General features: G+C 33.5%; 1 protein-coding gene across 1 annotated transcript; it reads left to right on the top strand.

The window, feature by feature from the left end:
- The first annotated feature begins 11034 nt into the window (after window positions 1-11034).
- Window positions 11035-12087, top strand: LOC122089767. Its single transcript, XM_042659458.1, has 2 exons — window positions 11035-11364; window positions 11536-12087. The coding sequence occupies exons 1-2, from the start codon at window positions 11035-11037 to the stop codon at window positions 12085-12087; spliced, it is 882 nt and encodes a 293-aa protein (XP_042515392.1).
- The last annotated feature ends 333 nt before the right edge of the window (window positions 12088-12420 follow it).

Raw genomic sequence — 12420 nt, 5'->3', positions numbered from 1 at the left:
CACAAAGTTCAAGAAATATTCAAAATTTTAATTATTTCATTCTGTACAGTCCACTTAGTTGGATGTTTCATGTTTTATTTTGGCCATTATCTATCATCGTTCGGATTATACATGGATATGAAGCTTAAAGATAAGAATGTGCAGTTATTTCGATCTTAAAGAGATTAATCTTCCAAAAAAATACATCACATCAGTGTATTGGTCTGCTATGACCATTACAACAATAGGTAAATTTATGTTTTAATGTTTTACTATGTTTCTAATGATATAAAAATAATTTAACAATCCAATATTGTTCTCTTTATGTAATAGGCTTTTGAGATATTTATGCAATGAATATCCAAGTGCATGAATATCCAAAAGATGCTATCAATGATAATTTTTATATTAGGATTATGTCTCTAATAATATATTACGAATAGCATGACTATACTATTCGTTATAAAGGGAACCGAGCAGTAGACATCTGCATCTAAAGGTACTCCTTGCAGATTGGGATGACAAAGTAAACTAATTGATGATTACTGTGAAAATTTTGGTGAGTCTCACTTTTCATTTGATAAATTTGTAATAAATAAATAAATGTCATTATCTGTTGACAATTTCTTTATGTAAGAGGAAACCATTTTTGGGCTTGTGAAGAAATTGGATCATTAAGTGGACTGAGAGATAGCAAGGATAGTGGGGAGATACAAGAGCAAAGAAACAATAGAGATAGCAGGGAGATAGAGGAGTTGAGAGATAACGGGGATATCAAGGAGATAAATGAGGTAAAAGACAGCGGGGATGCTGAGATAAATACAGTGAAGCGGGTGTGATTGTCAGTATGATCTAGAGGACTTTTTTTTTTTTATACTACAGAGATATAGAGGTTTTTAGATCTTATTTCAGATTTCAGTTTTTACTAATTTACCCATGATATGGAACCAATTTAACTTATAACACCTGCTGAATTTCTTTCCAGGTGTGACATTTAACACTGCTATTGAAAAACAAAAGAAATATATTGCTAACTAGATCGAACACTCCCTAATTAAGCTAATGAGAAGAGAATTTATTAACTAAATAAATGTAATACTAAATATTTTCTAAAATTAAATATGACTAATGATTATTTTATGTTGTGTCTATATTATGTTAGATTCTAAACGCTATATTAATTGAACTAATTAAATAATTAATCAGCTAATTAAAATAAAGAAAACTACTAATGAGAAATGATACATGAGATTAAATAATTAAACTAATTGAAGAAACTAACTACAAGAAGCTAATTAAATTGATTAAGGAAAGTTGATCACATTAAAATGGAAAAAACTAAATAAATTGATATGCAAACATATTAATTGAATGAACTGAAAAATGAAAAAGACACTACTCTAAACATAATCCATTTTTTTTATTACGCTTAAAATAAATAAGGTAAAGAACTTTAAAATGATAGGAATTGGTAATACAATCTAGATTCCAGATACACACACCTAATGCTATAGGCCGATTTGAGGGGCCAACTACAACTATCCTAACATATATCCTAGTTCATGTTATTGAGAGGGAAATGAGGAAAAATCAAACTAAACTAAAAAAGAATAGGCAGGGGTTGGGGGCATAATCCCTTCATGAAGATGCATCATCACTAAAAATGATAGTTTCTTTTGAATTTTTTTTCTTATGATTAATTGGTCTTAAGTTTTCAAAAACTATCATTTGAAGATGTTTTATGTCAGTCTTAATGTTGCATTAGGACATATCCAAGGCGAAGACATTTTAGTTTGAATCAGTACGATGGCCCCTCCCCCATTAGTTCATTTAAGTTCTGTTTTGCAGCTATTTCAAAGAGTATAGAATCTGTCTTAGGAACTCAAAATTAAAGTGTAATATTTATATTTTAACTGGAAGAAATAAAAAATTTCTAGCCTAATATACAAATCAAAATTTGTGCCCTTTGTTATTTCTTTATAACCATATTACCTATGTTCTATAGCTTTCTTCTAGCATGCATATCTACAACAAGCACTCATTCATGTATCACATTCAGCTTACTTTTACATCTCTAAAAGGATTAACTTTGTTAATTTCAATTCACGATGCATGTGGTAATTTTGTAGCACAACCCTTTAATGTATAACTCCATATTCATGATCTACCAATATTTATTGTGTACTTTGTTCGATTATAAAATTAAGAATACATTTCTAGTAGAGGTGTTCCAAATGACATTCTCATTCTAGTTTAAAATACATTCACCATTTTTAGAATTCTTACCAACTACAACCTGTTTCACCTGGTGAAGTATGGTGATTAAAGAAGGGGGGTGACAATTTTACCTAATGAAGTACTATGTAAGTTGAAATTGTGTGGTTTTTATTAAGATATTTTAGTTCACATTCTACCTCCATTATCCAAACATTGATAGAATCATGCACAATTTTGGCCTCAACTAAGCTGTTTTTTAGCCTATAAAGAATAATTTATTTCTTCCTTTTTTTTTTTTTTTTTATCTCTATTATCCATCTTTAAGAGAGATCAAGCATAGACCAAATATTGAACATTTTCCTTTTTGCGTCATCATCATTCACTCCCCCACCTGATGAACTCTACATTTCTTTTTGTTGTTTTAAGCTTGAATGGAAAGATACAATGATAGGCCCCCAATTACAAAATTTTTGACATTTTACACAATAGACCGACCATTGTTAATGGCTTGTTTATCACACTTTTAAAGTAATAACTTGATCCCTATGTCAAATTGATAGAACTTACATACATGAGAAAGCCATGGAAAGCATAAGTGCACAGAAATGATCTAGTAGCTTAATTTGAAGTCATGATTCATCTGTGGTGAAGGATTTCTGAAATGAACATAAAAATGAAGTATACAATCTCACCCTTAATTATAATAAAAAATTTCAGACAAGTAATGGAGTAAATATGTTATCTACTTCTTAAGGTCTTCTAATGGACACCATTGAAATTTGACTATGTTCAATATTTTCTTTGTTTGGTAGTTCCTTGTTGCCATCATAAGGTTCTATAACGAAGGGAGAAAAAATGGTATATATATATATTTTCTGAAAATATTTATAGAAACGGAAAAATTTAAACATTATATCAATACTGGTGTGACACAGTTTTATATTCTAATTGATTGATCTTTATGACCAATTTATGCTTTTCAATGAAGATGAATATATCTTCGTTATACTTATTTTCCATCAGCTAATGATTTGGGATTCTTTGTACGTTATCAATTAATTATGATGACTTGATAAGAGATACCATAGACTACTTTCCTGTAAGATCTACCTGTATACAAAAATTGATTGATAATTTTGGACATGCAAATGCTACCCCAAGTACAATTAAGAGGCTAGGGATAGCAAGGGGCCTCACATTTGCATAAATACTACGCGATCAGAAACAGTATGAGAAACCATGCATGCAAGGAAGATACTAGACATTCGCTTACTATTTGGCTAGAAGATGGGCATGTTTTTTGGGTCAGCACCAATATGTACTTTTTGAGTTGAATAAAAGCAATGAACATAGTGGGTCAACACCAATATGTTCAAGCATATGAGCATTCAGGGTGGAACTTTGTTATTTCTTATTATCTCATGTAAGTAGCATTCAACTTGTAATGGATCAAATGATTTTTTTATTATTGTAGAACACTTTTTTGAGTTGAATGAAGACAATGAATGCTTAAATCCCATGGATGTGTGTAATTGATACAATTTTATAGAATGAAGAATATATCGATATAATAGGTGAACAATATATATATACACATATTACTTTTTATGATGGAAAAATAGCAACTGTCACCAAACAAGAGCATATCCGATGGTTAAAAGTGTATTTGTCACCTAAAATAAACCAATAGTGACGGCAACTACCGTCACCAAAAATAAAAACAAATGTGATGATAATGATAATCACTGTTGTGGAAAATAAAATATTGGTGACGAAAAAAATAGTACCCGTCGTCAAAATATTTTACCCGACATCACCACTTTTATCGTTGCCGATTTTTGACGACGCGTTTATAGTGGACGGATTAAATTTCCATCGCCTTTATTTTTGGAGACGGATATATAATTTTTTGTGAGAGTATTATATTGTCCCCGAACATTCCTTTTCTTGTAGTGATTGAATTGAATATCTTTTTTCATAGTCCTAACTTTTTGTTTCTCTGTTCTTTTCTAAGGACAAAGCTATAGTTGAAATGGAATGTAAGTGCTTGCCAAACAAAGATTATAGAGACTTTTCTTGTTATTGTGGGGGGTTTGGTGGAACTGAAATTTTCTAAGGGTTATGAAGTTGAGGAGGATGAACATTGTTTATGTCCCTAATCATATGAATGCTAACTCTATTTTATGAAGTTTTGCTTTGCAGGTCAGCACTTTATCATCATCCATGTTTAGTGCTCAGAACATAGACTTGACAAGAAAACACCCTCATTCTGGCCCTCGCAATGATAAAATAAGAACAGTAGATGGACTATATTTCTTTATTCATAAAACAGCAGCATGTACATAGACTAATTCTTTTAAGCTAATGATATTAGAGATGTTTTGATCTTTTATTGTATTTTGGATTTCTTACTTTTCAAATTTTTAGCTTATTTATTCTTCGAGCATGAACTTATGCATGTGCAACATCTAAACTAATGTTTCTTCTCAAGTCTTCAGAATTTTTTTTTTTTTTTTTTTTTTTTTTTTTTTTTTTTTTTTTTTTTTATTACTGGGATGAGAAGTTATACTCACATTTTGTGTTGCTGTAGTTATTTTGTACCAAGAGAGAGCCATGGTTATGGATTTAGACTTTATAAAGAACACGAGTACATGTAATATTGACGGGCTTTGTTCATCTTAATTAAATTCTCTTTTTATCCTATTTGTGATTTGTACTCCAATGACTAAAATAAAATTTACTACGCATATTATAAACACAACTTGCCCTTGTTAAATGATGGAGTTACTCCATTGACCATTGGGTGTTGTAAAGCCAACAACTTGGGATTTTCTTTGCACGAATTGGAAACTTAGCTGATTCAAATGGTTTAATTCAATCAAGGCAAACTAGGCAGTTTAAATGCAAACTATCATCATGCATCATCTGTTTGGAATCAGTTGCCATGATTGGCTCCGATCAATGCAAACTACTTGAGTTGGTGTTGCCCTTTTAAGTACATAGTGAAGGTTACATTTTTCCCTTTTGTAATCTATGATGATTATTTATTTACTTATTTTTGTAGGCAAACTGAGTGTTGGAACTCCATATACCTCTATTTTTAGTTTGAACCTTGATGCATCACTATAGAGTGGATATGCTCTAATTGTTCTCAGTTGTTATCAAGTGCTTTTTTGCTAGATGTTTCCAATGACATCATTTTTTTTTTCTTTTAAGATCTGGCGCTGGCTGAATGTGTATACGTTTCCTTTGTTTGCTTGTAATCTTTTTTTCTTTTTTCCAGGATTTGTGGCCCTTCCCTCTTCTTCCTTTCTCTTCTTCTCCTCTCCTAGGTTTGTGCACAAGTGAGAAATGAGGAAATGAATTCCTTATTTCCTCATTTCCACTTATATGGTAAATTAGGCCTTAGGGCCTGTTTGGTTGGTCCTAAACCGGTCCGAATAGGTTAATCTGACTTTCGAGGCATGTGGACCCGACTTCTTGGTCCATAAGGTGTACATGTCATGTGGAAGGGTGTGGAGAAGAAATTGGGATCAGCCAGGGCTGTCCACGATGCAGGTGGTGGGTCCCAAAGGAATTTGGAACCCAACTAGCAGCCTGATTGGTTAGTGGAAACAGCCAGTGAAAATAGGCCTAGGTTGTTTTTGGTGACATATTTTCAGTGGTCAAGACAGTTTGCTATCTTGACTGCTTGTTGTCCACAAGCTGGTCTCGCACGGGTAGTTGTCCTTGGCTGTGTTCATGGTCTTTCGACAATTTATGGTGTATATCGGGATTCAGGTGTGGGGTGTTAGGTCACTTATCGTCTGGGATCAGAAGGTACGAATTTCCTCCAGTTGCACTGGCAAGCAATACACGAACATGTGGGGTCATCTCTCCCCCTTTGGCAATAGGCGGCAGTGAGCCAAAATCTGGTGGTAATTCTCACTTCTAGTCTGTGACCTATCACAATAGTTCAAATTAGACCGGATTAGGGCACGGGTGTAACAAGATCGGTTAAGCCAAAATGTCCTACATAAATTACATCCACCACCAAGGCAATTCATCACCCAACCCACTTTTATGAAAAGGTCACATGTAACATGATTTCATTCCATTATGTGCCCATTTTGCTAAAGTAAATTCAATAGCAACTGACATCTTCCATTGATGTTTTGTATTACAACAAAGTACTTTTTTTTAAATAAAAAATTATTAAAAAAAAAATCTGTCTCTCAAAGCCCCACCCATAGGACCCATCTGAAGCTCATCCAACTCTGAAAGGAAAATCATAATCTTTGGGAACTGCAAGATCTCTACTTACATTTTCTGTTTCTACCCAAACACATAGACCCCACGTTCTTGCCAACATCTAGGTATAGTATTGTCCAAGATTAGAGCATTGAGGAATGCAATGATCATGTGAAAAGACAGTAAGGTGTTCAAAACATTGTTCAACCGCCACAAAACAAAAAACAAACCTTAGTAATCTAATCACAGTACTTACTACTTTGTGGTTCCTCATATGAAAACTTATCTAGGAGTCAAATCTTACAAAATTTTAGTTTTACTTCCATATACAAATATACAATTTTTCACCTGGTAGTCATAACTTCCATGACACCTCCAAAGATTATAACAAATAAACTACAACCAGATTTTAAAAATTGATATTAAACCTTTTATAGTCCCTAGATTTTTTTACATGTAGAGAAGTCCTATAAGAGATGAAAAAAAATTATGGAACATCCATTCTAAGGAACTTAAAAAATTTTCACATTTTGGAAGTAGATGAATTCCCATGGCTAAGGCATCGTTTGACAACATTCCATTTTTGTCGTTTCTGCATTTTCTTGTTCCCAGAAATGGAGAAATAGCCTAAAAATCGTTCGATAAAGTTTTTTCGTTTCACTCGTTTCTAGAAACATAAGTCAAAATTTATGCCTATTTACAATTCTAGAAACGATTTTGACGAAACAAGTCAGACTTGTTTCGTCATTTCTAGAAACGAATTTGAGAGAAAAAAAAAAGGCTGTTGTGCTCGATGAATCTCTCAAGTATTTAAACCTAAAAAGAGGCAACCGAACCCTCTCTCCCTTTTGGGAATCCGATGATACTATTGGGTTTTTTAGTGACATTATGTTTGCAAAAAACGTTTCGAGAAACAAGTTTATCAAACACCAAAAAATCTGTTTTTGTTTCCAGAAACATGAAAAACCGTTTCTGTTGTTTCTAGACACAAATAACAGAAACGTTATCAAACGGTGCCTAAGACTTAAACAGTAATACAGTTTAATCCTCGTCGATCGAAAGCCAAGAGAAGAAGTATACACAGCCATACCTACTGTGAATAGATCCACGAGATGCTACAATGTAAGGCTGGAAATAGCTTGGGACTGACAAGTTGGCATTAGGAACAATACCAGATTGCTGGAAATACAAAATTTCTTGTTCTAGTCCATTGGGTTAGGATGACTATGCCAAATTGAGGAGGGAATTCCAGTCGCTTCTAAATTAAGTGGGGAAATCTTGCAAAGAATCCAAATGAGGTGAAGTCCAGGAAGTTTCGACTCAACAATCCATCATTTAAGGTCGGAGACTGCACTGGTATATCATTTTAAACTCCAACGCCTAAATCACATGTTGGTGTTTATCTGGAAATCGTTGGGTGGGTTTATGGGTTCTTTACTAAAGTTCCAGGTTCGCCTAGGTTTCTTATGGCTAAAGTGGTTCATTTTATGGGTTACCATACATAGATTAAGAAGTATAGGCAACTGTACTTAAACAGTATATATATAATAAGAAGCATCATTCGAGGAAGCCCATTTAGAAGTAAACTAACATTTTGATGCTCTACTTCAACCAGGCAGTGAGCTTCCTCACTTCCTCAGATAAATCGTTCTATTAAAAAAAAAAAAAAGAAAAAAAACTATAAACAGTGATAACTTGTCGTATGGAAAGAAATTTACAATTGGGAACTCAGCTTTAATCTTTTTGGAGACATGGAGATAGAAGATGGGTTTCATCTGTTAAAATTTCTTACTATGATTCCAAAACTTTATACCAAATAAATTAGAGTCAGCAACCAAGCTTGTACAGATATTGAGAACCATAGCTGACAGAATCACTTTAAAAAAAAATTGCTCTCTATGGTAGAGTGATGATAAATCAGAATCAGCAATCAAGCTTGTACGGACAGCGAGAACCATACCTGACCGAATCACACGCCCAGACCTTTTGAGAAGCAAGCCTGACTTTTAAAGCACAACGGTAGGAGATGAATGGGTGGGGGTCTTACAGGAAATGGAGGCCAGATAAGTATAAAAGGTATTTAATACAGGAATTGAGAACCATAGCTTTTCGAAAGGCAATTCAATACCTTCTGGGAATCAGGGTTGATTTCTGGAGCAAGCCTGGAGATATGTGATTACCCCCTCTAAATCAAAAAGAAGGGAAAAAAACAAAGACTCAATGAGATGTGAGGTCTACCCCCCTTTTTACCTCAAATCAATTGAATTCCTCAAAATCCTTCATCCTTTTCCAGTCTCTGATGGAATATAGGAGAAAAATTGGCTGCCAGAAAAATACCTTCACAATAAAATAAAAAAGAAAATAAGAAAATAAGAAAATAAAAGCAGAAAGAAAAATACAAATTGCTTCTTAGAAGTAGATCTGCATCATAAAATAGAGAACGAACAGGAATGGTGATGTTGTCTAGACACTTAAATGGTTATTCAATGCTCAATTACCCTTTCCTAATCTTGTGCTGATTTGAAGATAAGTCCATATCTTCAAATGGTTTGGGTAACAGGAATGGCTATGTCGTCTAAACACTTCAAATGGAATACAACGCTCGATTATCCTATTCAATTCTTGTTCTGATTTGAAGATGGCAATGTCATCTAGACACTTCAACCAGGGACGGCAAAGTCATCTAGAGAACAAAGAAACAAATGATAAGAGTGAGGTAGAGAGATAGACACATAATGTTATCTACAGATAGGAAACAATAGGTCCAACTAAACTATAGATACACATATGGCAAGTTTTAAAATTTAGCATTCTAGGATTTCGAGGTTATTTATGTCCTTCCATGATTCAAAACATCTGTGTATATTAATAATTATATACTTGTCTACATACCTCTGGTAGATGAATCGTTGACTCTTTCTATTTGTGTTGTAGAGGATATAGATCTTGTAATAGAAGAAGCCTCAAGGTTTATATCCCTAATTTGATCAAAAAGAGAAATAGAAAGTCATAATCAAAACCAACAGCAACAATGCTTTAATTCATACTCCTAGCAATTTCGTTACCATATGTCATCATCACAGCCACAACTTAAACGCATTCATGTTTTGCAATAACTATGCTTTAACTGTGTACATGAAGTCATGGATTTGTGAGTTGTAGAGAATGTTCATTGACCAAGTCAACATTCCAAGCCGGTGAAGTTCATGCTGCGAGCATTGGGATACAGGAGAGCCTTGCTCATCATTCTTGGATACATTCCTCATTTTTGAGTGAACCTAATAAACAGGAAATATTTCAGGAAATATTTCAAGCATAGATCAGAAAACAAAATCTGAAAGATAGAGAAGCCAAACTTTTCTTGATAGGAAATATTGATCCTTTATTAGGTGATCTCAAAATTTCCCAGGAAGTTACTCATGAAGAAAGTTTTTAAAAAGAATAAGACAATAAAGATAAACTAATATGGTCTTGATTAGTACTACTGATTCTCCTTTAAGTAAGTCATGGTAAGCTTTTGAAATTAAAAAGAGAGAAAACAGAAGTTTTTTCTTTTTTTATTATTAATTTTTTTTTTTTTTTAATTCCATGGCCTGAAAAAATGGTTTCATGTTAATATTGCTGTGAAGTAGGACTAGAGATTTGTCATCCCTGTACCATCCTTTTCATTTTTAAGTGCAAAACTGTGCAAGATATTGGATTCTTCTCTTTTAGTTTGTATAACATTCAAAAGTCAATTTACCAAAATGTTTGCATTGATGTACTGTCCTCTGTCAGTCATAAATGTATATTTAAAAATGGAGAATTGGGATAGATGTCGTGGGTTTGGTATTCATGCTTAGATTCTCAAAGTATTTGAATAACTATCCAGGGTAAATATCCTAAGGCTGTGATTGGTTTTCAGAAGCTGGAAGATATGAGATTAAAAGAAAACAACAAATAAGAAAATATAGGAATAGTACAACAAAATTGAGTTCCCCTATAATGTGTTTGTTCACAAAAAAAAATCTGGAAAATAGAGAGATTAAATATGAGGATATACTTTTTTTTTTTTTTTTTTTAATAATTTGTGGGGTAGAGAGAGAACAAGCCGAAGTGGTCTTTTTAGATCTCTCTACCTTGCTATGGCTCCTTAGTGCTAATCACAAGCTGGTATTAATTGTGTTCAGAGCTGGTGTTTTCATGTTAGTTACCGTAGAGAGAATAAAGAAGGGAGTGGCAAAGCAATGCTATTGAGAGAGAGAGAGAGAGAGAGAGAGAGAGAGAGAGAGAGAGAGAGGCAAGGATTTCAAAATAAATGAAATGTAGGAAGATAGAGAAGTGACTTGACATGAGATATTAGAGTAATATGAGTAATATAATAGTTTTTTTTTTTTTTTTGTTGCTATGATGTAATAGTTGTGAACATAGAATCTATTTGTTTATGATTGTAATTGTAAGGGCTTGATTTAAATAGTGTGGGAGGTTTTTGTGTTTAAAAATTCCATTGCAACTTCTATGATATGAATGATTTATTTAATAATGATTGTTATTTTTGAAATTTTAATGAATTGTATGATATATCAAATTTTGGTGTGTAATCATAACTTTTAATGTTTTATACCAAGGATGGATGATTTTGATGATCCAAAGGAAGGGAAGAACGTGCACTGGTCACCAGCTATGGACCATTGTTTGATTGAAACATTACTTCAACAAGTTCAAGAGGGGAACAGATGCCCGAATGGATTTAAACCCGTTGCATACACTGCGGCTGTGAATGCATTGAACCAACAATTCTCTTCCTGTCTTATGCGCCAACATATCATCAATCACCTCAAAACTCTGAAGACCACGCACAGAAAAGTAATAGAGTTAATTGGTCGAAGTGGAATTGGATGGAATGATCAAGCCAAGATGTTGGATGTCAGTGAAGAGCAATGGAAAGACTTTATATTTGTAATGGTCAAAATTTTTACACATAATTCGTTTTTATTCCCCACCCACCTATCATTGGCATAATATATTTATTTATGTCAATACAATATTTTTAAATAAATATTTTTTTATTTTCCTCATTTGAATGTCATGCATTATTATGGCTAAATGTATTAAGTTTTTCATATTTAGAGAAATCCAGACATGGACAAGAGGCTTAATAAGAAGAGATTTGAGTTGTTTGACGAGATGTGTGAGGTATTTGGATCTGATCATGCAACTAGAGAATGGGAGAGATCAAGGAGATGCTCAAGGGGTACTTCTGAGGAGAGAGTACTTGTGGATGATCCCAATTCACCTCCGAACACTGACTTGTTTGGGGAGGGGGATTATATGATGGAAGACATTCCAAGTAATGGGAGAGGATCACAACCTACATTGAATCACATAGGAAATTCTCAATCAAACAATGGAGTAGAGAGTTCAACTTCAACATCATCTGATCGACCAACAAATGAGAAGAAAAGGAAGAGGGTTGGAAGCGTATTTGTTCAAGAAATTAGAAATATGGGACAAAATGTTAGAGAGATGGCTCAAGCATTGAAGTGTGCTGCACTTGCATTTCAGCAAACCGCTGCTAATACAGTTGTGGATCCATCAGTTGTATTAGCTTTTGTTCAACAGGTGGAGGGCTTATCTGAAGAAGAAATAGCTGTGGCATTTGATTATCTCTCTAAAAACTAGAAGAAAGCTAAGGCATTTCTTGCTCTACCTCCTAGGATGAGATTGGGATATCTAATGTGTCATCTTGGACATATGTAAATAGATGGACAAATCTTTTGGGTGGGAAATATAACTTTTGATATATGGACAGGGATGTGGTGGAAAATTTACTTTTTGATGTCAAGTTGTGTTAGGACATGATTGACTACAAGTAGCTTGTAAGTATCTTTACTGTTTCTTCCCTTTGTTTCTCTACTTTATCATATTTCGTTTGTTTTGTAAGGGGAAGAGATTGCGTATTCTGTAAGTATCATGTCCAGTTCATGCATCATTTTGTAAATAGATTTTGGAAGA

Source organism: Macadamia integrifolia, chromosome 9 (assembly GCF_013358625.1).
Source record: "Macadamia integrifolia cultivar HAES 741 chromosome 9, SCU_Mint_v3, whole genome shotgun sequence".
In the NCBI taxonomy this organism is placed as follows: Eukaryota; Viridiplantae; Streptophyta; class Magnoliopsida; order Proteales; family Proteaceae; genus Macadamia; species Macadamia integrifolia.
Note: the sequence above shows the minus strand (reverse complement) of the source record. Positions and strands in the feature narration are given on the sequence as shown.